At 38.3% G+C, this 26,472-nt stretch overlaps 2 protein-coding genes across 3 annotated transcripts in view; both read right to left on the bottom strand.

Annotated features, from left to right (window-relative positions):
- HOOK3 (hook microtubule tethering protein 3) overlaps positions 1–26,472 on the bottom strand; it is a 111,565-nt gene that overhangs the window by 49,931 nt on the left and 35,162 nt on the right. For both annotated transcript variants that reach the window (XM_039235581.1, XM_039235582.1), the window contains exons 5-9: positions 26,321–26,453; positions 21,984–22,051; positions 12,328–12,390; positions 10,300–10,383; positions 1,928–2,091 (exon numbers count right to left, since the gene is read on the bottom strand). In XM_039235581.1, coding sequence (XP_039091512.1) covers positions 1,928–2,091; positions 10,300–10,383; positions 12,328–12,390; positions 21,984–22,051; positions 26,321–26,453 — 512 coding nt within the window. The remainder of the gene's footprint in view (positions 1–1,927; positions 2,092–10,299; positions 10,384–12,327; positions 12,391–21,983; positions 22,052–26,320; positions 26,454–26,472) is intronic.
- On the bottom strand, positions 9,546–9,989 carry LOC120233996 (ATP synthase subunit g, mitochondrial-like). Its single transcript, XM_039235583.1, has one exon. The coding sequence runs from the start codon at positions 9,948–9,950 to the stop codon at positions 9,639–9,641; it is 312 nt and encodes a 103-aa protein (XP_039091514.1). The 5' UTR covers positions 9,951–9,989; the 3' UTR covers positions 9,546–9,638.

Raw genomic sequence — 26,472 nt, 5'->3', positions numbered from 1 at the left:
AATACACAGGGCAATTCTAATTACCACTTCCCCAAACCATAGTTTAAAAACTAACCACAACTGAGGGGCACCTGGGTGGTTCAGTCGGTTAGGCATCAGAATCTTGCTTTTGGTTCAAGTCATGGTCTCACAGTTCATGAGTTTGAGTCCTGCACTGGACTCCATGTACTGACAGTGCAAAGCCTACATGGAATTCATTCTCTCTCTCTCTCCCCTACCCCCCACCTCTCAGCCCCCCTTCACAACAAAACAAAACGTGCCACAATTTAGAAACAAAAGGGTACAGTCATACTTAGATTTTACTATCTACCAATTCTGTCTTAGAAGGTCAAGATAAAGATGAAGAGTTACCCAAGTTTTTGGTCTCAGGACCCCTTCATAATTACTGACATTTCAAAGAGCTTTTATACAGGTTTTATCTATTGATATTTACTTATAAGTAAAAATTAAAACAGAAACATCTAAATATATTGAAAATAACAGCAAAAAACCCATTATGTCAATATAGACAACACATCATTTATGAAAAATAACTATATCCTAAAACACAAAAACAGGGAGAAGAATAGTGATGTTTTATATTTTTGTGATTCAAATAATCCAGTTTAACAGAAGACAGCTGGGCTGTCATAGCTATTTCTCTATTGACCTGTTGGGACACCTTTTTGGCTGAAATATGTGAAAGAAATCCATCCTGGCATAGACGTGCAGTTAGAAAAGGGACGGTCTGGAAGCCTCTCTGAAAGAGTGTTTGCAAACCTGCAGGGGTCTGCACACCACATCTTGAATTGCTCATGTAGACCACAGGGGACAGACTATTTCCAAGGTTAGAAAAGACTTAAATATAGTTTATTTTTTTCTGTTACAGCAAAATATATTCTTTACTGATAATTCCTTCAATTTTGTGGTTCTGTTTTATCTGGCAGGATGCCCAATTTTTCCTTTTTTTTTTTTCCCTTTTAGCATCCAATTGCCAAAGGGCCATTCTCCCTTCCTTTTGGTCTTTTCATATCCCAGAAGATTTGTTTAGTCCCTTTAAGTTAGCTTGCCCTTTAAGTCTATCTTTATAGGGGCGCCTGGGTGGCTTAGTTGGTTAAGCGTCCGACTTTCGCTTAGGTCATGATCTCGCGGTTCTTGGGTTCGAGCCCCGCGTCTGGCTCTGTGCTGACTGCCAGCTCAGAGCCTGGAGCCTGTTTCAGTCTGTCACTCCCTCTCTCTCTGACCCTCCCCTGCTCACACTGTCTCTCTCTCTCTCTCTCCTAGAAATAAATAAAACATTAAAAAAAAATTTAAAAGAGAAAAAAGTCTATCTTTATAAATTATGCACTTGGCCTTTTTATTGTGTCTCTTTAAACCAAGTACCTGCAAAGGGCACCAATCTCTTTATGTTAGTGCCGCTATGTTTTCATGGTATCTGGTCCTTTAAGGCAATGCACTTGACATTGAAATCTTTTCCGTGAAGTTTGTGTTTTAATTGCTTTTTCTGCTTTAAAAGTGATTTCAGATTTCCAGTGAATTTAATCTTTCTGGTGATCTCTCCAACTTACCCTCAAGCCTCATATTTTTCTGTCTTCCTCTAATTTTGTTACTCTGCCTTTTACTTGCCTCAAACAGCCTAGGAGGATGGGGTGGGACAGATTTGTGGGATGCGTGGCTCTTGTATGTTTTTCTCACAAGAACAACTGAGGTATACTGTCTTTCAGATTATATTGAGCGTGTGGCTTCGACAGAATTTTTCCTAGATGTGAAGTTACCTTCGTGTCACATGGGAAAATTTGGGGAAATTGTTTATTTTACATCTTCCTTTGGTTTGTAGCCACCTAGCATTTTATAGCACCAGAGTGGCATAGTCCTAGCACTATATTCTTAACTTTAAAAGTCAGTTACCAAATGTTTAACAGACAGACTCTAGTGAGTGGTCTTTTACCTGAATGTTTCTTCTTGGAGTTGTTCTAATTGAGTTTGGAGCTGCAGATGCCTTCTTCCTGCAGGACTGTTAGGATCTTCTATAGAATCAGACTGATTAAGTCTCTCCATTAATACCTGATTCTCTGCCAAAAGACTACTTTTCTCCTCTTGCAACGCTGCAACCTGTTAGAATATAGCAAGACAGCAATTATTTCTTCCAATTACACTGGCATCAGCATAATCACTTGTGAATTACCATTATGAATTAAAGGCAGTTTTACACATTTAATTGACATTCCACATTTACACTATTTAGGAACATTGAACAGGCAGAGCAATATAAAAGAGTAAGCAGGATTCATTCTTTCTATCTGAAGATAGTTCATCAAATTAGATGTAAATGGCAACTAGGCACACAAAAAAATACTCATGAGTAATCATGAAGGAAATTCAAATTAAAACCACAGTATTATACCAATACACTCCTAGAAAGGCTAAAATAAAAAATATTGGCTATACCAAGTGTTGGCAAAGATGTAGGACAAATGGAAGCCTTGTACACCTTCGGCGACAATTTAAAATGTTTCAAGCACTTTGGAAAACAGCTTTGCATTTTTCCCAAAAAATTAAAAATGCAACAACCACATGACCCAAGCAGTAACTACTTATTCAAGAGAAATAAAAGCACATGGCCACACAAAGACTTACAAAAAATGTTAACAGTTGTTTTATTTGTAATAGAGAAACACTAGAAACAACACAAATGTTCATCAACAGGTGAGTGGATAAATTCTAGTATATGCATACAAGAGAATACTGTTTGGCAATAAAAAAGAATTAACTACTGATACCATCAACATGAAAATAATGAAAAAAATCAGACAAAAAAGTATACAATGTATGATTCCTTTTATATACAAGTCTAGGAGATACAAACAAATCTACAGTGCAAAGCAGAGCTAGGGACTGGAGGGGGAATATAGAGTCATGAGGAAGCTTTTGAGGGTGATGGGTTCATTATATCAATTGTGGTACTGTTTTCACATATTCATACATATGTCAACATCAAAACATGAATGGTTTATTATATGCTTATTATATCTCAATAAAGCTGTAAAAACAAAAGTTAACCATCATTTCTAATTCTGGTTCTCCATCCTCCATTAAACTCATTCTTAAACTCATCCTTAAACTCATTCCAGCTGGGTTATTGGCCCTTCCATTCTACAAAACTGCTCATTAGGATCACTCCTGACACCTTCATGTCACAATCAACGTTTGACACAACTGATCACATCTTCCTCCTTCAAGCATTTCCTTGGCTTGGCTACCAGGACACCTTACTCTGTGGGTTTCTGTACCAGCCTACCAGGCTTCCCTGTCTCCTTAGTCAATCCCTCTTTATTTCCCTGCCATTGGAGTGCCCTACAGCTTTTCTTCTTTATATAGAGTGTTAGCTTCCAGTTTCCCAGCTGTACACCTCCTCTATTCAGTGATAACTTGCACATTTCTTTTTCTAGCCTGGAACCCCAAAGAGGACATCACTTCCACTTGGATGTCTAACAGGCATCTCAAATTTAAACTATCGAAGGGGAGAGTTCTTAATTACTCCTCACTCCCACTCCCTCCAGTCTTTACCATTTCAGTGAAAAGGAATTCTATCCTTCCAGTTGCTCAGCCATAATCCTTAACATCTTTCCTTCATACCCACATCCAATCTGTCAGCAAATATCATTGGCTCTACCTTCAAACTTATTTTGACCGCTTCTTACAAGCCCTAAATTCCAATCTAAGCGAACATAATTTTTTTCTTGGCCTGGATTTCTGCAGTGGCTTCTTAAGTAGTCTTCTAAATTTGGCCCTTGCCTCCCTTTAGTCTATTCTCTGTACAGTAGCCAAAATAATCCATTTATACAAAACTCCAATCACATGACTACTTTGCTCAAAAATCTTCCAGTGGCTGGGGCGCCTGGGTGGCTTAGTCGGTTAAGTGTCCGACTTTCGCTTGGGTCATGATCTCGCGGTTTGTGGGTTCGAGCCCCTCGTCGGGCTCTGTGCTGACTGCCAGCTCAGAGCCTGGAGCCTGTTTCAGTCTGTGACTCCCTCTCTCTCTGACCCTCCCCTGCTCACGCTGTCTCTCTCTCTCCTAGAAATAAATAAAACATTAAAAAAAAATTTTTAAAAAAAAAAAAATCTTCCAGTGGCTTCCCACTTACTCAAAGTCAAAATCTTTACAAAGGTTTATAAGGCCTCTTCAGGCTGATTTCACTTCACACACTCTCCAGAGAGCACTCCAGGAACATTTGTTGAATAAATGAATGAAGCTAAAATGCCAGTTGTATAATTTGTCAGATTTCTAAAAATGCATGACTCTTTTCTCAGAAGAGAGCAGTGGCTCTATTCCATGTCACTGTACTATTTCAATCCATTTCTGCACCTTCCTCCTTTTTTTTTCTTTTTTCAAATGATGTATACCTGTATATTTGGCAAAAGTCTTTTTCATACACACAGAAAAAGGAGACTACAGGTATACCTCATTTTACTGTACTCCTCAGTACTGCCATTTTTAAAAATTAAAGGTTTATGGCAATCCAGTCTCAAGTCTATAGGCACCATTTTCCCAACAGCATTGCTCACTTCATGTCACATTCTGATTAGTCTTGTAATATTTCAAACTTTTTCATTATTCTTGTATTTGTTATGGTGATCTGTGACTGTTGATATTACTATTGTAATTACTTCGGGGTGCCACCAAACGCACCCATATAAGATGGTGAATTTAGTTGGTAACTGCTGAGTGTGGTCTGACTGCTCCACTGACCAGCTGTTCCTTCCCCCACTAGCCTCTCTCTCTCCTCAGGCCTCCCTAGTCTCTGAGACATAAAAATACTGAAATTATTAGGCCTACTATGCCCTGTAAGTGTTCAAGTGAAAGGTTGTGCATCTCTCATTTTAAATCAAAAGGCAGAAATGATTAAGCTTAGTGAAAAAGGCACGTTGAAAAACGAGATAGGTTGAAAGCTAGGCTTCTTGTATTAAATAGTATAGCCAAATTGTGAATACAAAGGAAAAGTTCTTGAAGAAAATTAGAAGTTTGAAGCTACTCCAGTGAACACACAAATGATAATAAAGTGAAACAACAGCCTTACTGCTGATATGGAGAAAGTTTTAGTGGCCTGGAAAGATCAGCCACAATATTCCCTTAGGGCAAAGCCTAATCCAGAGCAAGACCCTAACTCTCAGAGGTGAGGAAGCTGCAGAAGAAAAGTCTTAAGTTAGCAGAGGTTGGTACATGAGGTAAAAGGAAAAAACTACCTCCATAACAAAAAGTGCAAGATGCAGTAGCAAGTGCTGATACAGAAGTGACACCACACATTATCCAGGATATTGAGGAGTTGAGATAATTCATGAAGATGGCTACACTGAACAGATTTTCAATGTAGATGAGAAATAGCCTTCTATTGGAAGAAGATGCTATTCACAGCTAGACAGGAGAAGTCAATGCCTGGCTTAAAGGGACAGGTCGACTCTCTTATTAAACATTAATGCACCTGGTGAGTTTAAGTTAAAGCCAATGCTCATTTACCATTCTGAAAATCCTGGGGCCCTTCAGAATTATGCCTAATCTGCCCTGCCGGTCCTCCACCAATGGAACCACAAAGTCCCAGTGACAGCACATCTGCTTACAACATGGTTTACTAAATATTTTAAGTTTACTGCTGAGACCTACTGCTTGCAAAAAAAAAAAAAAAAGATGACCTTAAAAATATTACTGCTCATTGACAATGTACCTGGTCACCCAAGAGCTCTGATGGAGAATCACAATTAGATTAATGTTGTTTTCAAGCCTGCTAACACTATATCCACTATGTAGCCCATGGATCAAGGAATAACTTAGACTCTCAAGCCTTATTATTTAACCAGCACATTTAGGGAGCATTTGCGTGGCTCAGTTGGTTATGTGTCTGACTTGTGATCTGAGCTCATGTAATGATCTTGTGGTTTGTGAGTTTGAGCCCTGAGTCAGGCTCTGCGCTGACAGCATGGAGCCTGCTTGGGATTCTCTCTCTCCCTCCCTATTCTGCCCCTCTCCCACTTGTGCTTGCTCTCTTGAAATGAATAAATAAATATTTTTTAAAAAAGCAAATTTGGTAAAGCTGTAGCTGCCACAGATAGTGCTTCCTCTAATGGATCTGGGTGAAACGAACTGAAAACCTTTGGAAAGGATTCACCATTCCAGATGGCAACAGGAAGATTTATGATTCATGGGAATTGGTAAAGAAACAAATCAACATCAACAGAAGTTTGGAACAAGTTGATCCCCAGCCTCATGGATGATTTTGAGGGATTCAAGACTTCAGTGAAGAAGCTAACTGTAGGGGCACCTGGGTGGCTCCGTCGGTTAAGCAGCCGACTTTAGCTCAGGTCGTGATCTCACGGTTCATGAGTTTGAGCCCCACATCGGACTCTGTGCCAACAGCTCAGAGCCTGCAGCCTGATTCTGATTCTGTGTGTGTGCGTGTGTATGTGCCCCTCCTCTGCTCACTCTCTTGCTCAAAAAAATGAATAAATGTCAAAAAATTTAAAAAAATAAAGAAAGAAAATAACCTCAGATGTGGTGGAAGTAGCAAGACGACTAGAATTAGAAATGGATCCTGGGGGTGCCTGTGTGGCTCAGTGGGTTTAGCATCTGGCTCTTGATTTTGGCTCAAGTCATAAGCCCAGGTCATGGGATGGAGCCCCGCTTCCAGCTCCTTGCTGAGCATGGAGCCTGCTTAAGATTCTAAGATTTTCTCCCTTTCTCTTTCTTTCCCTGCCCCTCTCCCCCACTTGTGCACTCTTTTTCTCTCTAAAATTAAAAAAAAAAAAAGATTCTCCTTCTATTTCCCTCTGCCCCTTTCCCCTGCACACGTACTCTCTCTCAAAAAAAAACAAAAAAACAAAAAAACCCAAAGAACACCAAACCAACCAACCTAACCAAAAAAGAAATGGAGCCTGAAAATGGGACTGAACTGCTGCAATCTCAGATAAAACTGTAATAAATGAGTAGTTGGCTCCATATGGGCAAGCAAAGAAAGTGACCTGGGGTGGAGATACTGTGAAGGTTGTTGAAATGGCAGCAAAGGATTTAAAATGTCACATAACAGCGGAGAAAGCAGCCAGCAGGGTTTGAAAAGACTGATGCCAATTTTGAAAGAAGTTCTACTGTGGCTGAAGTGCTATCAAACAGCATAACTTGCTACAGAGAGATCATTTGTGAAAGAAGAGTCAACTGACATAGCAAATTTCATTTTAACAAACTGCCACAGCCACTCCAGCCTTCAGCAACCACCATCCTGATCAGTTAGCAGTCATAAAGGCTGAGGCAAAACACTCCACCAGCAAAAAAGATTTTTATATGCTACAAGCAGAGATGATGGTTAGCAATGTTTAGCAATAGTCTCTTTAAAGTGTAAAAAAAAGAAAGAAAAAGAAAGAAAAAGAGTGCACATTTATTTTTATTAAAAAATTTTTTTTAATGTTTCTTTTTAAGAGAGAGAGAGAGTACAAGCAGGCGAGGTGCAGAGAGAAGCAGAGACACAGAATCTAAAGGCAGGCTCCAGGCTCTGAGCTGTCAGCACAGAGCCTGACACAGGGCTTGAACTCACAGACTGCAAGATCATGACATGAACCGAAGTGGATGCTTAACTGACTAAGCCACCCAGGCGCCCCTACATTTGTTTTTAGACATAATGCTATTGCATACTTAATACAATACGATATGATAAAGTATAAATATGACTTTTATACGCATGAGGAAGCCAAATAATTCATTTGACTTGCTCTACTGGGATACAGGCATTATTGCAGCAGTATGCAACAAGGCCAACAATAACTCTTAACTATGCTTTTAATAACAAATGATGCATAAACATGATTTAAGAAAGAAAATCAGGGGCACCTGAGTGGCTCAGTCGGTTAAGCGTCTGACTTCGGCTCAGGTAATGATCTCGCGACTCGTGAGTTTGAGCCCTGCATCAGGCTCTGCACTGACAGCTCAGAGCCTGGAGCTTACTTTGGATTCTGGGTTTCCCTCTCTCTCTGCCCTTCCCCTGCGCAAATTCTGTCTCTCCCTCTCTCTCTCTCTCAAAAATAAACAAACAGAAAAAAAAAGAAAAAATAAAAAAATCAGACACAAAAGGGGCTTATCATAAAAAGCTACAGTCTCCTACAGAGTGCTTCTGCTTCTAAGAGACAACTCATTTTAACTATTCCTAATTTTACTATCTTGGGTTGTTATTTTATATCTCTAAATGTTTTATACTTCTGTTTCTTGATTTATCAACATCAGACATTATCTAGTGACTCTCTTCTCTGACAAGTTAAATTACAGCAACTTGTGCCATCCTTCCTTTCCACAAACAGCTATATCACTATTCTTGTTTCCTTCACTGGTCACCTCTGCAATTTCACACAACTACTACCTAATAACTCCCTTCACTCAATCCCCCACCCATTCACTCACTCACTTATGTGCCTACTATATGGACCATGGATGACAGGACTGTGGAAGGCCTTCCCAGGAGACCCAATTTACTACTTGACACATCTGAGTACCCGATACACATTTTAAGACAAACTGATCTGGCAAATTTGAGCTGCGACTGGATGACTAGAAGGAGTCAGCCATATAACGGCTGCTCTGCCACAGAAGTGGTTCTTGACTTCTTGCTCCTCATGGCTCCTATCCTAGCTTACTTCTTAGCTACTATCACGTGGACCTCTACTTTCACAGTAACAGTTCTCTCTAGGACAATTCTAAATGTTGAAACTGGATTATATGATTACATTAGAGATCTGAGTATCAAGTGCGTTACTGCAGAATTAAGTGTGTCACAGGGCAACCCCTTCTCTTCTCATAACCTCTCTGCAACCTGCCATTCACTTTGCAACATGTTTATACCAAGTTTGGCAAACTTCTGTAAAGAATCAAGCAGTGAATATTGAAGGCTTAGCGAGCCATAGGACTCTGTGAAAAGTACTCAGGTCTGTCCTTACAGCATGAAAGCAGTCACAGACAAGATGTGAAAAAGCAAGGCTGTGCTACATTAAAACTTTACTTACAAAAGCAGATGACAGCGTGTTAGTTTGGCAATCCTAGTGTATAACTTTAATGTTACTGTGACCAGATAAATATTATTTACCTTATAACCCAACACGTATGCTATGATTACACTTCCTCCTATGTGCATCCAAAGCAATGACCAACACCTATGCCTTTCAAAGCAAAATGCTATTATAAAATATTATGACGTATGTGTATTCATGACCCAGCTTTAACAAGCATCAAAATATGGTCAATTATGTCTTATTTGTACCTTTATCCATGCCCCCAACCTTCTTCATTTTGAGGTAAATCCCAAATAATTCTTTTCTTATTTTCTGTCCTTTTATTAGTGAGAGATTTCTTGAAATTTACCTACCCTATTACCTTTTAAAAAATATTTTTAAGTAATCTTTGCACCCAACGTGGGGCTCAAACTCAACCCTGAGATCAAGAGTCACATGCTCTACAAGAAGCCAGCAGAGTATTTATACTACGGATATTGGCAAACACTACACTCAGGGCTTTTTTTTTTTTTTTTTTTTTGATACATTATCTTATTTTATTCAAACATCAGTCTGATCACACATGGTCCGAAAACACCCAAGTAACAAACCAAATATACACAGATGTTAAAGATTGGTCTTCAAACATCATAGCCAATGATGCCACGCTTGCCTATGATCTCGCCGACATAAAACCACATCCACACCTCAGTGGCCACCAAATCATTCAGCAGAGCTTCCTTCACTGTGAGCTGTTTGAAACTACCGGTCTGAGCGCTCTTGACGATGGTTTTCAAGCTCTGAATAGCTGCAGGGATCTCAGCGGGGGTTGGAGGAACCAGCTCAACCTTGGCATAGTGCCAGAATGTGGCCAATCGAGGCTTCGAGTAAGTCAAAGCAGCGTTCACCAGCGCCGGGGCCTTCTCCGCGAGGTTGCGGACAAACTGGGCCATGGTTCCAGGATGGAGACCCCGTCGCCCCGGACAGCCGCTGAATGTCTACACTCAGGGCTTTTAAAAATCTCTACTCCTCCAAAGCTAGCACTGATGTCCCTCTTTTCTTTTCCTGTGTCTTTATGCCATTTTCATTTAGTTATTATAAATCTAATGGGGTTGCAAGAAGAAAGAAAACTAGTATATTTCATTAATCTACCATCTTTAATCAAAAATCTGTTTTCCCTTTTTTTCCTCTTTAATTAGGGTTGTGTTATAGCAAACTGTACTCCATGGTAGTACACTGTATGTCTGGCATTACTTCTAATGGTGCATCTCAAATAGGTGGTACACAGAACAGATTGCTTACCTGCATATCCAGTTCATGGCACCTCTGTGCAATTTCTTCCTTTGCTGACAAAGCTTCATTTAGTTCCTCTGTAGTTTTCTTCAACTAGTTAGAAACAAAGAGATACAATAAACATTTCAATATGAAGTAGCAACAATTCATAATTACACAGGTACAATAAAGAATTAAAACACTTCCCTCCCATTTCTTTCTGAGGGGCAGGGAGAAATGGAGAAAACCTTCTGAAGAGTCAAAAGAAGGCACTTCTCACTTTGAATATCTTCTAGTCCTAAGTCTTGCTTTTCTGTACTGTGAATCTGGTACTTTCTTCTTATCAAGTTTTCTTACATTTGCCTATCTGGGCTACATGATTCTTGGTAATGTTGATTCTGTAAAAACTGAGAAATTTTACCTTGATAAAATATGCATGTGTTAGAGGACAGGGGTTTCAACTGTTGAAATATATAGCTAATGTATTTCAACCCAAGTTCTTCAGTCATATTAAACCTTTATGTTAGTTCGCATAGTTTTTTTTTAAATATTGTTATTCTGATTTCCAACACAAACCAAACATTTCTGAGTTGTGTTCCATTAGTATATAAACTCTTAAGTTAGCAAAGGATGAGCAAATTAATTAAAATTACTTAATTTAAAAAAAGAAAAATTGGTTAAAAAATTTAGTGGTTTTTCCTTTCATATGACCAAACCTCTGTGTAATATAGATACAAAAACATTCATACAAGGTAACAACTTTAGGGGTGCCTGGGTGGCTCAGTCTGTTAAAAGTCAGACTCTTTTTTTTTTTTTTTTTTAAATGACAAACTAGCCCAGCTCCTTTTGAGAGGCAGACTTTGGGCTGCTTTTTTTTTTTAATGATTTGCCTTTTATTTATTTATTTATTTAATATTTTATTTATTTCTGAGAGAGAGAGACAGACACAGCGTGAGCAGGGGAGGGTCAGAGAGAGAGGGAGGCACAGAATCTGAAACAGGCTCCAGGCTCTGAGCTGGCTGTCAGCACAGAGCCCGATATGAGGCTCGACCCCACGAACTGTGAGATCATGACCTGAGCTGAAGTCAGACGCTTAACTGACTGAGCCACCCAGGCGCCCTAAAAGTCAGACTCTTGATTTAGTTAGGCTCAGGCCGTGATCTCCAGTTCCAGCCTCCCTCTCTCCCCTCCCCCTCTTTGGGATTTTCTCCCTTTCCTTCTCACTCTGCCCCTCCCCTGCTCACATGTTCACACATATGTTCTCTCTCTCCCTCTCAAAATAAATACACTTTAAAAAAAAGGTAACACCTTTAAAACCTAACATCATAAAATAAGGGAAGCAAATTACAACTTGGGTTAAAATTACATCATGTTCAAAGATTTTCCTACAAAGCACTTAGAAACCATGGGTAAGAAATGAGAGAGGGTAATGTGAAGATATCTGTTCACACTTTGGGGCGGATGTCCCAGGATAGCTGGAACACAGAAGCTGACAATGTAACCAACAGTATTCTACTGAAAAGTAGGAATTAAAATTATGAAATAACTTTTGGTTAAAACCACAAGAACACACCACAGAGTTCCTTTAAAAACATAGTAGGTTCCTTAATGCATTTAAGTATCTGTTGACTGTTCAATTGCTCACAGAGGGTAAATGATCTTTATTACAAAGATAAAGGAAGAATAATGTGAAAAGGTATTTTGTATTATAAATAAATCATAAGATTAAATGCATGCTATTTTCCAGGAATGCATTTGCTGTGTTAAATGTAGCATGAAGAAAGACATCACTAATGGAAAAAGAAAAATCATGGCTAGAAAACACGAATTACGACTTAATCTATTTTAAAGTGGGTTATGCAATATTTTAATTACAAATTACAAATTTAATTACTAATGTGTAATATCCACTAGTAAAGTTCTTGAATTTTAGTAAAAAACAGAGAATTAAACCAATATATTCTGTAAGCAATTTCAAATGAAACATTCTTTTCGTTACTACATAAATGTTATCCTTTTCAATCTCTGCATGGATAAAAACAATACAAAATGAGATACCTGGCGATCAAGGTCAACATAGGCATCATTTCCAGCAGAGACAGGAGATTCCTTGCTCATCAGCTGCAATTAAGATTTAAATGATTGTAACTATGAGGCCAAAAGACATCATATAAAATGTATTTACATAACAACATGAACAGTCAAATCACCATAGAATTATAAACATTAAAAAGAAAATACAAATGTAATAGGAACATTTTCCTATACATTAAAACCTCTCAGTCTGGAATATATTTTCATTCGAGAATAATGCTTTCATTTAAAATTACAGGTCTAGAGGGGCACCTGGGTGGCTTAGTCAGTTAAGCATCCGACTTCGGCTCAGGTCATGATCTTACGGTTCGTGGGTTCAAGCCCCGTGTCAGGCTCTGTGCTGATAGCTAGCTCAGAGCCTGGAGCCTGCTTCATGCTCATGCTGTCTCTCTCTCTCAGAAATAAAAAACATTAAAAAATTAAAAATAAAATGAAATAAAATAAAATTACAGGTCTAGGGGGCAGGTGGGTGGCTCAGTCGGTTGATTTCAGCTCAGGTCAGGACCTCTTGGTTTGTGGGATGAGGCCCAAAATCCGGTTCTGGCCCTCCCCCCACACTGGCACACGTGTGCTCTCTCTTTTTCTCAAAATAAATTAACATTTGAAAAAATAAAATAAAATTATAGGTCTAAATTCTGGTGCTCATTTTCACTGTAGGCCCATTCATAAGAATCAGCTATTCTTATCACTAAAAAGGCAGGTCTTTTAGTTTAAGAAGTGGCTAAATATTTTAAAACTGACTTTTCAGTAAAAATAAAAAAGGGCAACGCTAAGTATCTATTTCTAAAGAATAAATATGGGCAACATCAACAGAAATCAATCTAAGCCCAACGAACTGGCTGATATTTGTGACACATGCACACAAATCTATTATGCCTTAGCCTCTCACCCTTGAGTTGCAAACAGAGAAGATCCATAAAGTGTGAGGGGCTCGGGGAGAAAAAGATAAAATTCTGATTGTAACAAGTCAGGGTCAAACCCAAATAGTCCTAATTTTCTGTTGCTTCCTTCTTATGTTCTGTCTGAAGGACAAAAGAATGGGGGACAATTAGAAATGTGGGGAAGCACTATTGAGAGATCTTATAATTTCAACCTTCAACCCCATTCTCGAGAGACCTGAAATGATGTGTTCGGCTGTACCTTGTTCTCATCAGCAGTTCTCAAACTGAAGTTCTCGAAACAACAGCATCAGCGTTGCCTGGAAACTCATCAGAAACGCAAATTACCTGGTCCCAGCCCAAATATACTGACTCAAGAAACTGGGGTTAGGGTTCAGTAAAATGTTTAATAAAGTCCTCCAGCTGATTCTGATGCACAATGAAGTTTAAGAATCAATGTTCCATATTAATGGGATGAGAAAAGTTCAAAGTTCCTTAGCATACTCAGGGGGAAAAAACCTCAGGAGTAAAAAAATACTGGCCTCAAAGTTTATGCTTTTATTGTGACAATATAAATCAGATTTTTAAGACTTCTTCCAATTGAAAAAATAATTCCATGGTAGAGAAGATACAATTCATTAAAAATATAAAAAGGAAAAAAATCATTATTTTACCATCTAGAAATAATCACCTTTCTAAAAAAAATTTTTTTTAAACATCTATTCCTTTTTGAGAGAGAGAGAGAGTGCAAGTGGGGAGGGACAGAGAGAGAGGGAGACACAGAATCCTAAGCAGGCTCCAGGCTCTGAGCTGTCAGCACAGAGCCCGACGCGGGGCTCAAACCCACGAGCAGTGAGTGAGATCACGACCTGAGCCGAAGTCGGACACTTAACCGACTTAGCCACTCAGGCACCCCAATAATCAATTTTTATAATTCTGAAATATTTAAGAAGCTACCAACTGTGGGTGTAGCACAGGTCAAGTGAGAAAGACAAGCACGGTGTGATAAGGGCTGTGGTGGAGTATCAGAGAGGAGGTATCTGGCTCGGAGGCAGGCAGCAGAAATACTAGGAGTTATCTCCCTCCCAACCCCCTACCCCCACCCGGTCTTTTTGCTTTTCCTGTTATTTCAGGTAAGTCCTCCTCATAATACAGCAACACCTCTGAATAAAAACTAGGTCTCCTATACTCTGAACACAACCTTTTGTCATCCCTGCTCTCTCATTCAATTATGTTTAATTTACGTGCTTCTCCACCTGAAGTTTCCAGGCACTCCCTATACCTCCCTCCTTTCTCCCAGGTTTCCAGTCAGAACCCATCACTTTTTTCCTTATTCTGCTTAGACTTTATAGTAAACATTGTTTTTGCCTGATCACGTTTACTCTTCTTTCTTTTCCTAACATCCTCTTATTTGGGGAAATCTTCCTCCCCTGCTTCAGCTTCCACGGTTGATCATTTGTTTAACCAACTACCTTCTCTTTATAACCCAGATTTTTCACCGTCTATTATGTTGATGACTTTTGTCAATATCATCAATTCTCTTACCTCCATTCCTTCTTCCTGGCAAAATCTCACTCTAAAATCAATCCAAATACCTGTCTGTTCTGACCATAAATCCTGACTGCTAAGTACTGAGAGAGTAAACAAAAACATTTTTAATCCTAAAACACTATTAATACAGTTTCCACTTTCATCTGGGCCTTCAAAGTTGTCCCCAAAGTACAGTTATGCTTCCCCAGCCAGCAGTTTCTTTATTCCCTTCAGATTATTCTAAACCTTTCCTACTTCGTAAACCTCACCATCACCCCCATACTCTTCATCAGAAAACTTTGTCTCCAAGTAAGAATTTCCCATGTCTTAATCCAGAAAATTGGCAACATTCATGCCCATCCTTTCCTTCTCCAATCTTGTAATACAAGTGTTGGTCTTCCCATAGGAGGCTAATCCCTCCATTTGTGCTCCCTGACCCAGTTTCTCACAGATCCCGTACCATTAATCACCCTCTCTCTTATAAATCAACATCTATCCTTCTCTTACTTGAGGCTTCTTCCAATTAGCATTCAAAGAATTAAAAGGCTATCATTTACTTGACCACTATTTACATTTCTCCAAAGAATGAGCAGTCTTCTGCAGCATGAAGAAGGTCAGCATCATTTGTCTTTAGGGAAATGCAAATAAGCTGCAAGAAGATACCACTTCACACCCACTAGGATGACTACTATAAAAAAGATGGACATCAAAAAGGGTTGACAAAGAGGTGGAAAAACTAGAATCCCAGTGCACTGCTGGTGGGAATATAAAATGCTATGACACCCATGGAAAAGAAGTTGGTGGTTCCTCAAAAAGTTAAACAGAGAATTACTATATGACTGAGCAATTCAATTTTAACATACCCAGAATAGGTGTTTAAAACAACAACAAATAAACAAAAAAACCTGGGGTGCCTGGGTGGCTCAGTTGGTAAAGCATCCAACTCTTGATTTCAGTTCAGGTCATGATCTCATGATGATGAGGCTGAGCCCACATCCACGCCCAGCGCAGAGCCCACTTAAGACTCTCTCTTCCTCTCCCTTTGCCCCTCCCCACTTCTCTCTCTCATTCTCTCAAAAACAACAACCCATATACTAACATTCACAGCAGCATTATTCACAATAGACAAAAGGTAGGAACAACCCAAATGTTCATCAACTGTTGAATGGATAAACAAAATGTTGCACATCCATACAATGGATTATTCAGCATAAAAAGGAACGAGCATTGATACATGCTACAACAAAACCTTGAAAATACTATGTTAAATGGACAAAGCCAGACACAAAAGGCCACATAGCCTATGCTTCCATTTATATGAAATATCCAGAATAGGGGAATTCATAGAGACAGAAAGCAGATTACTGGTTGATGGGGGCTAGAGTAAGGAGGAAATGAGAACTGCCTGTGTAACAGGTGTGCAAGGTTTCCTTTTGTGGTGATGGGAAAAGTTCTGGAACTAAATAGTGATAATGCTTGCACAACATTCTGAGCCCGCTAAATGTTACTAATGGCAAATTTTTGTTATATGTATTTTACGTTGGTAAAAAAAAAAAAATCAAAGTCATTAGTACTTGAATAAAGAAATAAAAATAGAATGTGCCAAAAAAAAAAAAAAAAAAGAAGGCCTTCCTACTTCTATTATTCTATCCAGCTACCCCTTCTCCCTCCAAGGTCCAATCAATCACCAAGCCTACTGATTCAAGCTCTTAGAATTTTCAAATCTGTCCACCTGTCTCCACCCTGTCATAACCTGGTTCAGGCTTCCATCATTCTTTGCTGGATAATTACCAAGGTCTCTTAACTGCTCTTTCCCATTTTCTAACCTGGTTTTCCCCCAAACCATTCTTCTCATCATACAGATTTTCTTAAATACAGACTTCAATGTATTTTCTCTTTAAAATCTATTCATTGGTTTCCAAAATCCCAACTCTCTAATGAAACTGCTCAATATTCTAATGATCTTAGGTTTTTGGTTTCATTTCTAAGCACTTCCTACCTTACCATGTTTGCCACAGGCACCTTCTTTTAGCACCTCCAACATTCCATGCAGATCTTGCTTCTCTTGCCCCCTGGACTTTAGAACAATTTTTACCCCTTCCGTACATCATCTCATGACTCTGTGCTCAGATGAGATGCTACTGTCCTTGAGAAACCTTCCTGTAAGTCCCCAAACTGAGTTAGCTAACTTCATTGAGGTACTCTGAATATTTTTCCCATCATGGTAAGTTTCATTTTGAATGCTTTTAATGTACGTTACTTAAGTAGTTAGCCATTTCTCCCACGAGACTTAGACTTTCTGGGGCAAGAGGCCGTGTCTGTCTTTTTCACAACTGTATTCCAAATGCCTACTATAGCTTCTGGTGCATATTAAGTGCTAGACAGTATGTGCTAAATGAATAAAAGGAATATGCACATAAAAGACATGTAATCTATTTTAAAATCTAGCTGTATGTACAATTTTATATACTGCTTTGTTCACTTGAGATTTTAAATGTTTTCCTTTTGTCATAATATACTTTTTAAAATTTTTATCAGTTATATAATATTCCACGAGATGGAAGTACCCTAAGTTAAACACTTGCTTACTAACGAATGCATTGTTTTCATATTTCCATTAATATAAAATAGCTTGCGGGTGCCTAGCTGGCTCAGTCAGAAGAGCACTGATTCTTGATCCTGGGGTTGGGAGTTCAATCCCCATGCTGGGTGTAGAGATTACTTAAATAAATAAATAAATCTTAAAAAATAAATAAATTAGTTTGACAAACACAGTTGTACCCAAACTTGGTCTGAATTTCTTTTTTAAAAAAATTTTTAATGTTTATTTTTTGAGAGACAGAGAAAACACGAGCGGCGGAGGAGCAGACAGAAGGGGAGACACTGAATCCGAAACAGGCTCCAGACTCTGAGGTGTCAGCACAGAGCCCGATGCAGGGCTCGAACCCATAAGCTGAGAGATCATGACCTGAGCCAAAGTCTGATGCTTAACGCAGAGCCCCTCAGGGGCCCCTTTGGTCTGAATTTCTAAATAATTCCTTGGGCTAGATTTGTAGAATTAAAAATCACTTGGGCATAGACTTTAATTTTAAAAATATTTGATTATAGACACAAGCCTGCTATTATAGAAAAACTGGCAAATATAGAAAAGAATATAGAGCATCCAACCATTTGGAGATAGTTAACATTCTTGCAAGTTTGTTTTCACTCATCTTAATTTCTAACCGAAATGGAATTCTATTGCTCATGTGCTCTGTTTCCCTAGATAAGCCTGACCCATGTTGTTATATGTTTTTCAAAATACACTTCAATGCTACATATTATACCAAAATATTATTCTACCATAAAATTTACTTATCTGTCTCCCTACTGCTGGGCAGTTAGGGTATTTGTGACATTTCAGCTAGAAAATAATGTTGAAATAAACAATCTTGAGGCAATATAGCACAATGGTTCTAGGTGCAGTCTCTGAATTCAGACTGCTTAGATCTGAGTTCTAACTCAGCCAGCACTTCGTATGTGAACTTGAGCAAGTTACTCGGTTTATACTTCACTTCTCCTTTTATAAAATGGGGATAACAACAGTATATACTTCAAAATATTACATTTAATTTTTCAATCTTTATTGTGGTAAGATATATAGAACATAAAATTTGCCATTTAAAAATTTTAAGTGTATATTTCAGTAGTATTAATTATAATTTTATTTATTTTGTATTAATTATAATTTTAAAAGAGTTAAAGATGTACTGTGTTTAGTAAGTACCAGCACTATCTTGCACATAAGAGGTGCTAGATGAATGTTTGCTATTACTATTATGTATCTCTGTATTTCAGATCCCCTTAGGATAAATTCCTAAAAATAGAACTGTAGGGTCAATTATTGTAAGGCAGAACTGTTAGTGGCTCCTTATTCTTTTTTCTATTTTTGCTTAATAATAGACTCCTTAAATTGTGGTTGGATTATGACTACCTGGAATAAAGACCACATTTCAGGGGTGCCTGGGTGGCTCAGTCAGCGGAGCAAGTGACTGCTGATTACGGCGCAGCTCATGATCTCATGGTTCGTGAGACTGAAACCTATGTTGGACTCAGTGCTGAATCCCTGCTTGGGATTCTTTCCTTCTCTCTTTGTACCTCCCCTGCGCTCTCTCTCTCTAAAAATTAAAAAAGACTACATTTCCCAGCTTCCCTGTGTAGCTATGTGAGTGATATCTGGCTAATAGGAGTGGGAATTGCTGAAAGTTTACTTAGAAAGTGAATAAACGCGGGGGGGGGGAGGGATGGGCATGGAGGAGGGCACTTGTGGGGATGAGCACTGAGTGTTATGTGGAAACTAATTTGACAATAAACTATTTGTAAAAAAAAAAAAAAAGTGAATAACCGTTCCTTCAATCCTTTCTGACGGTTGGAAATGTGAATGTGATAGATGGAACTTGAGAAGCCAAAGATAAACCACTAACTGGGAATCATATATTAAGGATGACAGACAATAAGAAACAAGAAAGCTGGATCCCTGATGACGACAGAGCAAAATCCAGGGCCACTTAAGAGCAAAATCTTCTTTTTTTTTTAATGTTTTATTTATTTCTAGGAGAGAGAGAGAGAGAGAGAGAGACAGCGTGAGCAGGGGAGGGTCAGAGAGAGAGGGAGTCACAGACTGAAACAGGCTCCAGGCTCTGAGCTGGCAGTCGGCACAGAGCCCGACGCGGGGCTCGAACCCACAAACCGCGAGATCATGACCTAAGCGAAAGTCGGACGCTTAACCGACTAAGCCACCCCTGCGTCGCGAGAGCAAAATCTTCTATCTTGCTTAAGAGATAATCATTTTGAGGGATGCCTGGGTGGCTCAGTCATTTAAGTGTCTGACTTCAGTTCAGGTCATGATCTTGCGGTTTGTGGGTTTGAGTCCCACGTCAGGGTCTGTGCTGAGTGCTCAGAGCCTGGAGCCTGCTTCAGATTCTGTTTCTCCCTCTCTCTCTCTCTGCCCCTCCCCCAATTCACGCTCAGTCTCTCTCAAAGATGAAAAAACATTAAAAAAAAAAATTTTTTTTTTTTTAATGTTTTATTTATTTCTAGGAGAGAGAGAGAGAGACAGCGTGAGCAGGGAAGGGTCGGAGAGAGACGGGGTCACAGACTGAAACAGGCTCCAGGCTCTGAGCTGGCAGTCAGCACAGAGCCCAATGTGGGGCTCGAACCCACGAACCGCGAGATCATGACCTAAGCGAAAGTCGGACACTTAACCGACTAAGCCACCCAGGTGCCCCTAAAAAAATTTTTAAAAAGATAATCATTTTGATATTTTAACACTCAGGACTTAATATCATATATGATATAAAAAAGTATAAAATGATTTTAAGATATACCAGTTTAACTTCCTACCATCAGAGCTGACTGCTAAAGTGATCATCTTTACAAAGCTTTGTTTTTTTTTTGGAAAGGTCCTGTGTCATAATGAAATGTGGCTGGCCTTTATCCCGTTACTGGCAAGTAGCCTCTCAATCTCTGGGATTTCCTAACTGATAAAGAGTATCTATGATCTGTAGGTCTCTAGATAGTTTAAGTTAAAAAGATGAAGGACTCCCTCTGGGGGCTGGTCACGGCAGATATACAGCCAAGTATGAGATTATCACTTGATAATGAGCCTGACTTCTGGTGGGGAGGAGAGTAGAAACTATGTTCAACCTCATCGTCACTAACCCAATCAATCATTCCTACATAATGAAACCCCAATAAAAACTCTGGACATGAAAAGTCAGGAGAGCTTCTGTGGCTGACAGTACATCTTGATGTGCTCGGGGTTGGGGTGGGCAGGTAGTAGGACTTGATTCCATGAAGAGGTAACAACAGAAGCTTTGCATATGGGACTCCCCTAGAGCTCACTCTATGCATTTTGGGGGTGAGGGGAGTTGGTTCTGGTTCGTATTCTTTTGCTACAATAATACTATCATCATTATTATACTGATGTCATCATTGTATATTACTGAGTTCTTTTTTTTTTTAATTTATTATTATTTTTTTTGTATATTACTGAGTTCTGTGAATCACTACCCTGAGGGAGTAATGGAAACCTCCAGATTTACAGTAATTTGGTCATTTTTTTTTAAAAACCACAACTTTGCTTAATTTGCATTTAGCATTTTTCATGTTTGTCTGTTTTATTTCTTCTCTGTCAGTTGCACATTCATGTCCTGTATTGTTTTCTATTACCCTTAACAATTTGTTCCACTGCTTTTATGATCAAAAACATCCCCGCATTCTGAGATCAACTGGTTATATTAATCTACATTTTATTTTTATTTTTATAGTTTTATGTTTCACATTTGATGGAGTTGAGGACATGCTACCCCAAACTATTGCATCCTGAATATTTCAAGCTGAAGGAATTTGAGAAAATAGGAGGTTCAGGAAAGATTTTCTACCTTCTCCTGAAGCAGGTCATAAAACCCTCATGTGAGAGGTGCTCTCCCAATACTCAGAGGAAAAAAGCATTCTTATCTCCAAAGATAGAGGGATTCTGAAAGGACTCTGAACGAACAGGATTTGCTGTTTCCCCCAGGTTACTTAGCTTTTCCTCCTATCGCATTTTTGCATGATTCTTCACTCTTCATCAAACCTAGCACCAGAACACTCAAGTTTAAACAAGTCTTTAGCCTTCATTTCCTTAAGAAGGTTCCAGTGTCATGTAAAACATCCATTAAATACATTAGTATCCATTTTCTTGTTAACCTGTCCTTTGTTAATAGAGGTCCTGGCTGAACATTTGGATGGGTAGAGGAAAAATATCTTTTTCCTACAGTTTCAGGATAAATATTCATCTAGAAAGTGCTTTGGGTATGGCTGGAATTGAGGACCCATTTTCTGCCAAACAAGAAACTAATAATTATGAGGTACACTGCTGGTTTAAAGATAAATATTTATAATACCTTTAGGAATTAGTCTACTATTCCTAGTTCATTAGAGCATTTTTAAAAATTAGAATAGTCACTGAATATCTATAACTACAAGATAAATGTTTAGGATTTAAATAAAAATGAGAAATTTAAATGTATGATTTCTTTTAAAAAATGAGACAAACTATATTGGAAGTGTAAAGAAAAAATTCTCAAAGAAATGAGGAGAATCTTTTTTAAAAATTTCTATTTCTGCTGTTTATATTCCTGATTGCTTCTTTACTTTCTCACACATAGTTCGAAGAAAGTTCCAACGTACCTCTTGAATGGCTGTCATAACAACATGTTGAACAGATTCCTCCATCATCATAATGGCTTGGATGTACTCTGAAAACAAGAATAATCTGGAATGTCACTGTTCAAGTTAAAAAATACTCAAGGGAGTAAAAGGCTCACACTTCATGAATTCTTGTAAGTAGTCTCTTGTGTTATTGACTGTTCCCAGGAATTCTTCATATGTGGTTAAATATATGCACCACAGGTAAAATAGAGGCTAAAATTTACAGCAGTTCTTTCCTTAAGATAACCCTCCCCCTGCCCCCCACCATTACTTACAAAGTTAAGGCTACAGCTAAAGGTTACAGGAATAAGGTACCTCAGGAATGTAAGACAATGAATTGGTAAAGCCTAAAGCCAGGAAGGAAAGAACTCCTTATTACTATTCCTAAAATTTAGAAATCTGTCTTTCACATTATACTCTGTTACAGGTTCAAAAAAGCTCTAAAGTCTGTGCCTTATTCTTGTGTGACAAAACACTGCACTGTGTACAATTTCTACCTTAATATTTTCTACTATAGAATAGAAAAATCTTAATAAACCTGAGAGTTGCTTAGGACAATAAATTAAGATGAAATTAAGATAGAAACTGACACCATAAAAAAACAAATATTGCCTAACCCTGGACTTTAAAATATACACATCTCTAATAAGCTAAAGTACCAACTTTATTAATCTTACCCTCGCAGCTGCCAAAAAAGAAAAGGATCTCGTAGCTGTCAGGAATGACAAAGCTGAAAAAAATTATTTGTCTCCTAAAAACTGCCCTAGGAGTACTCTTCCTTATTTGCAAATCCAACAATGAATGGAAAAAGTGGCATTAAGTGTAAAAGAAAATCAACGGGCAAGGTGGGTTCTAACAAATACTGTAAATACATTTTAATAAGAATCATTTAAAAAGATAACTAGGAAATTTTAGTCTCAACCTGCCTCTCTCCGTACACATCCAAAAATCCTCCCCATACGTACACCAAAAACTTGTCTCAGCACTTCAAGCATTACATGATGGAGTCTTACTGTGAAACTGTTAGCATGAACTTACGAGACTCGTGTATTTGGTATGACAAGTTGTATAAAGCTTTGTGTGACAGACAACTCATTAAAAACAAAACAAAACAAAGTATTTTGACAGCACTACTAAATTGTGACATTCTGACATCCTGGTTATTGATGACAAAGTTTTTAGTTCATAAAAAACATGTTTTTAAGCAAGTGTTCTTAGGATACTTGTACCCAATCAAATGCGTGGTGACACAAACACACTTAACACACTTCAATCATAGGTATTTTCTTAGGACAATAGTAGGTATATATCAGAACCACTATTTGGAAAAAAAAAAATTCTTTAGTCTCAGCTTGGTTTCCTGTTCTGTTTTGTTAATGAGGAGCATCCTCTAAGTGTTAGAATGCAAAGGAGTGCTTGTAGATGTTCTGTTCAAAGGTACTACTCGCAGAATTCCAGGGCTATGGAGAAAATGGCACAGCTAGGATGACTAAACAAACAGCCCTCAAAATAAAAGACTGTGAACATGGAAAAGAAAAAGCAGTGGCACTGATAATGGGGAAGGAAACATTAATTAATGACAGCCTATAAGAAGTGAAGAAAACTAACAGTGGGAACGAGGAGGTAAGGAAGTTATTAGTAAGGTGTGAGAGGGGAAGCGTTAGTTAAGAAGCGGTGTTGCCACGTCAAGGCCCTTCCCCGCGAACACCGTAAAATACTACATGATAAAATGATGATGACAACTACATTAATGTACAATTTTTGAAAAGAAAAAAATTACAGATCTTGTGTCCAAAATATAAATATATATGATTATTGGGTGCAGATCTATGAGGCAATGTTGAAGAACGAGGTGGGACAGGTCAGGGAATTTATCCTGAAAACTTAGCTTTTTTGGGGCCGAAATTTACAGCAGTTGAGTATGATGAGGAGCATGAAGTTTAAACATGGAGAGACATGGGTTATTGTCCTTGCATAGCCTCTCACAAACCAGAAATCTTGGGCAAGTCATGTAATACTTAGTTTTCCTCATGTGTACAAAGTATTTTTTTGTTCTATTAGTACCTAATTAAGTACCAGGTAGAAGACAGACACTCAGTAATTATTATTAGTATATTTTATAGTACTAATATTTGCCTTTTCAATTTTACCACCATTTATTTGCCCTGATTTGAGAAGACAAATGTCCAAGATAAATGTATGCTAAGTCAATGTTCTGAGTAATTGCTCCTTACTTTTAGTAACCGAAAAACTCATCTAAACATAAAGGCTTGCATAGCGCTTTATGGATTACAAAGTAAACATGCATATACAATTTCATTTACTCCTCATGACTATCAGATTTTGTATCTTCATTCTGTAGATGTGGAAACAGGCTGAGTACCTAGACCCATGTCAGTCAGGTAGTAAATGGCAGAGCCGCTTTAGTAAGCCTCCATTATCCTGAAAACACTGAACTCGGAAATTCATTTACTTTGATTCTTGGTTCTCAACAATGTTTCTGAAAACAGGGAATGCCCTCTGGATAAATAAGATGTTAAAATCCTGTTCAAAGTTTCATCATTCTTACACAATGTCAAGGGAAAATCTGAATCTAGATGTTACACAGGACACTTGGTCTGTGTGAGAATCTGGATAAATATCACAATTGTCTGCTTTCCAGAGGACTATGGATATAGGCAACATCCTTATCTTTTCCTGTTTCTACCCTGTGGTAAATACAATTGGTCAACTCTTAACAGGTATATACTCCCAAGTGTAAGTGAATCCCCTAACAGAATAAGCACATAAGAGATCATTATCTGAATTTGGTAAACTGTATTAAATAATTTTCATACACCTTTTAAAATCAAAGCATCTACTTAGAGATTTAATGTGTCTGGAATCTTATTTATAGCAATCTTCTAATCTCTGGCAAAAACACTTTTAGACATTTTAGTAATATATAAAAATCACAAATGTAGAAAGTTCTCCATCTTAATTGCTGAGTAAACTGAATAAAAAACTAAAACTTACTATAAGAGCAGGCATACTAAAATCTAACAGGAATGGGGACAAAGAGAAATAAATATACTGTTAGAAAAAATTCCTGGATCACAGACCAATACAACTAGTCACAGTTTGAAGAAAACAATATTGGCAGCTATTAAATTTATCACACTAGAACACCGAAAATGTATACACAAGTTAAATAAAAATCTGTTTTGCATTACCAGGAGTGAGGTAGAAGGAATAAGAAAAAAAAAATCTTTGGGCTCAAAAAGAAAAAAAACCTCTATCTTCTATGAAGCTCATACAGTAACAGTAAAATGCTGGCCCTCATTGTTTCAAGTATTCCCTATGTACCTTTCTTCTATTTCATCACCCCTCATCCCTTCCTTACTACTCTCTAATCATAGTGGTGGGCTTTTTGGTCTCTCAAAAGTAACTAAGTCCTTCTGACATTCAGTTTCTACTACTCAGATTACTCTTAATCCATCCATCTTCACACCTTTGCCTAAATAACTTCCCTGGGCCACATGTGGACTGGCCTCTGTTACACTTTATCTTCACAGCACTCATTCCCATTCAGACCACGCAGCTATTATGTGTGGCACTGCTTCCTGCCCTCCCTCCACTCACCAACCTGTTCCACGTGGGAAGGTACCGTGTCTGCTCTGTCTGGCTCTGTGCTCCTAGCCCCAGTATGATGCAGGAGTTCAGTAAATATTTGTGAAATAAATCCTTCACACTGGCAATCTTTAGTATCCAATTTTAAGTTCCTGGAGCTAAACTGATCCAGTATAACATTATCATTATTACTGAGATTAATTTAGCTGGATCTTCTCCAATGAACAGTAAATTTCATCATATTCAGTGTAGTTAAAAGTATAGTGCAGGGTCGCCTGGCTGGCTCAGTCTGTTAAGCGTCTGACTTCAGCTCAAGTCATGATCTCACAACTTGTGGGTTCCAGCCCCACATCTGGCCCTGTGCTCAGAGTCTGGAGTCTGCCTTCAAGTTCTGTGTCTCCCTCTCTCTCTGCCCCTCTCCCACTTCCCCTCTGTCTCTTTCTGCCTCAAAAATAAATAAACATTTTTAAAAAATTAAAAAAAAATTGTAGTGCAGAAAGGAAAGAATCATCACCATCAAATTTATTTTAAGCTGCAAAACTCTTTTAAGCTTGCAAACAAAGTACTAGCAAAATCATAGAAAATGGTATTGAAGATGGCCTTATGAAGATGTTATGGTCTGTACTAGTGATTTATATAGAATCTATCCAATATGTGTTACTTTCCTGAATTATTTTAAATGCATACCCTGACATCAAATAAATTACCTTGCTTCTGTTCACAGTTCACAGCACAGCCTAAGATGAGTTGAAGCATCCTTCCAAGCTCTGCGGCATCAGAATGTTCCCCAATGAGGTTCACATCGGGAAGGGTAAAGTCATTAATCTGCTGTCCTAAAATCTGAATAGAGACATAAGGA

This window comes from Hyaena hyaena, unplaced genomic scaffold, assembly GCF_003009895.1.
Source record: "Hyaena hyaena isolate Hyena2069 unplaced genomic scaffold, ASM300989v1 scaffold_100, whole genome shotgun sequence".
Lineage (NCBI taxonomy): Eukaryota > Metazoa > Chordata > Mammalia > Carnivora > Hyaenidae > Hyaena > Hyaena hyaena.
Note: the sequence above shows the minus strand (reverse complement) of the source record. Positions and strands in the feature narration are given on the sequence as shown.

Bases quoted from the DNA above. Each gene is read 5' to 3' on its own strand.
- LOC120233996 (XM_039235583.1), bottom strand. From the start codon at position 9,950: ATGGCCCAGTTTGTCCGCAACCTCGCGGAGAAGGCCCCGGCGCTGGTG.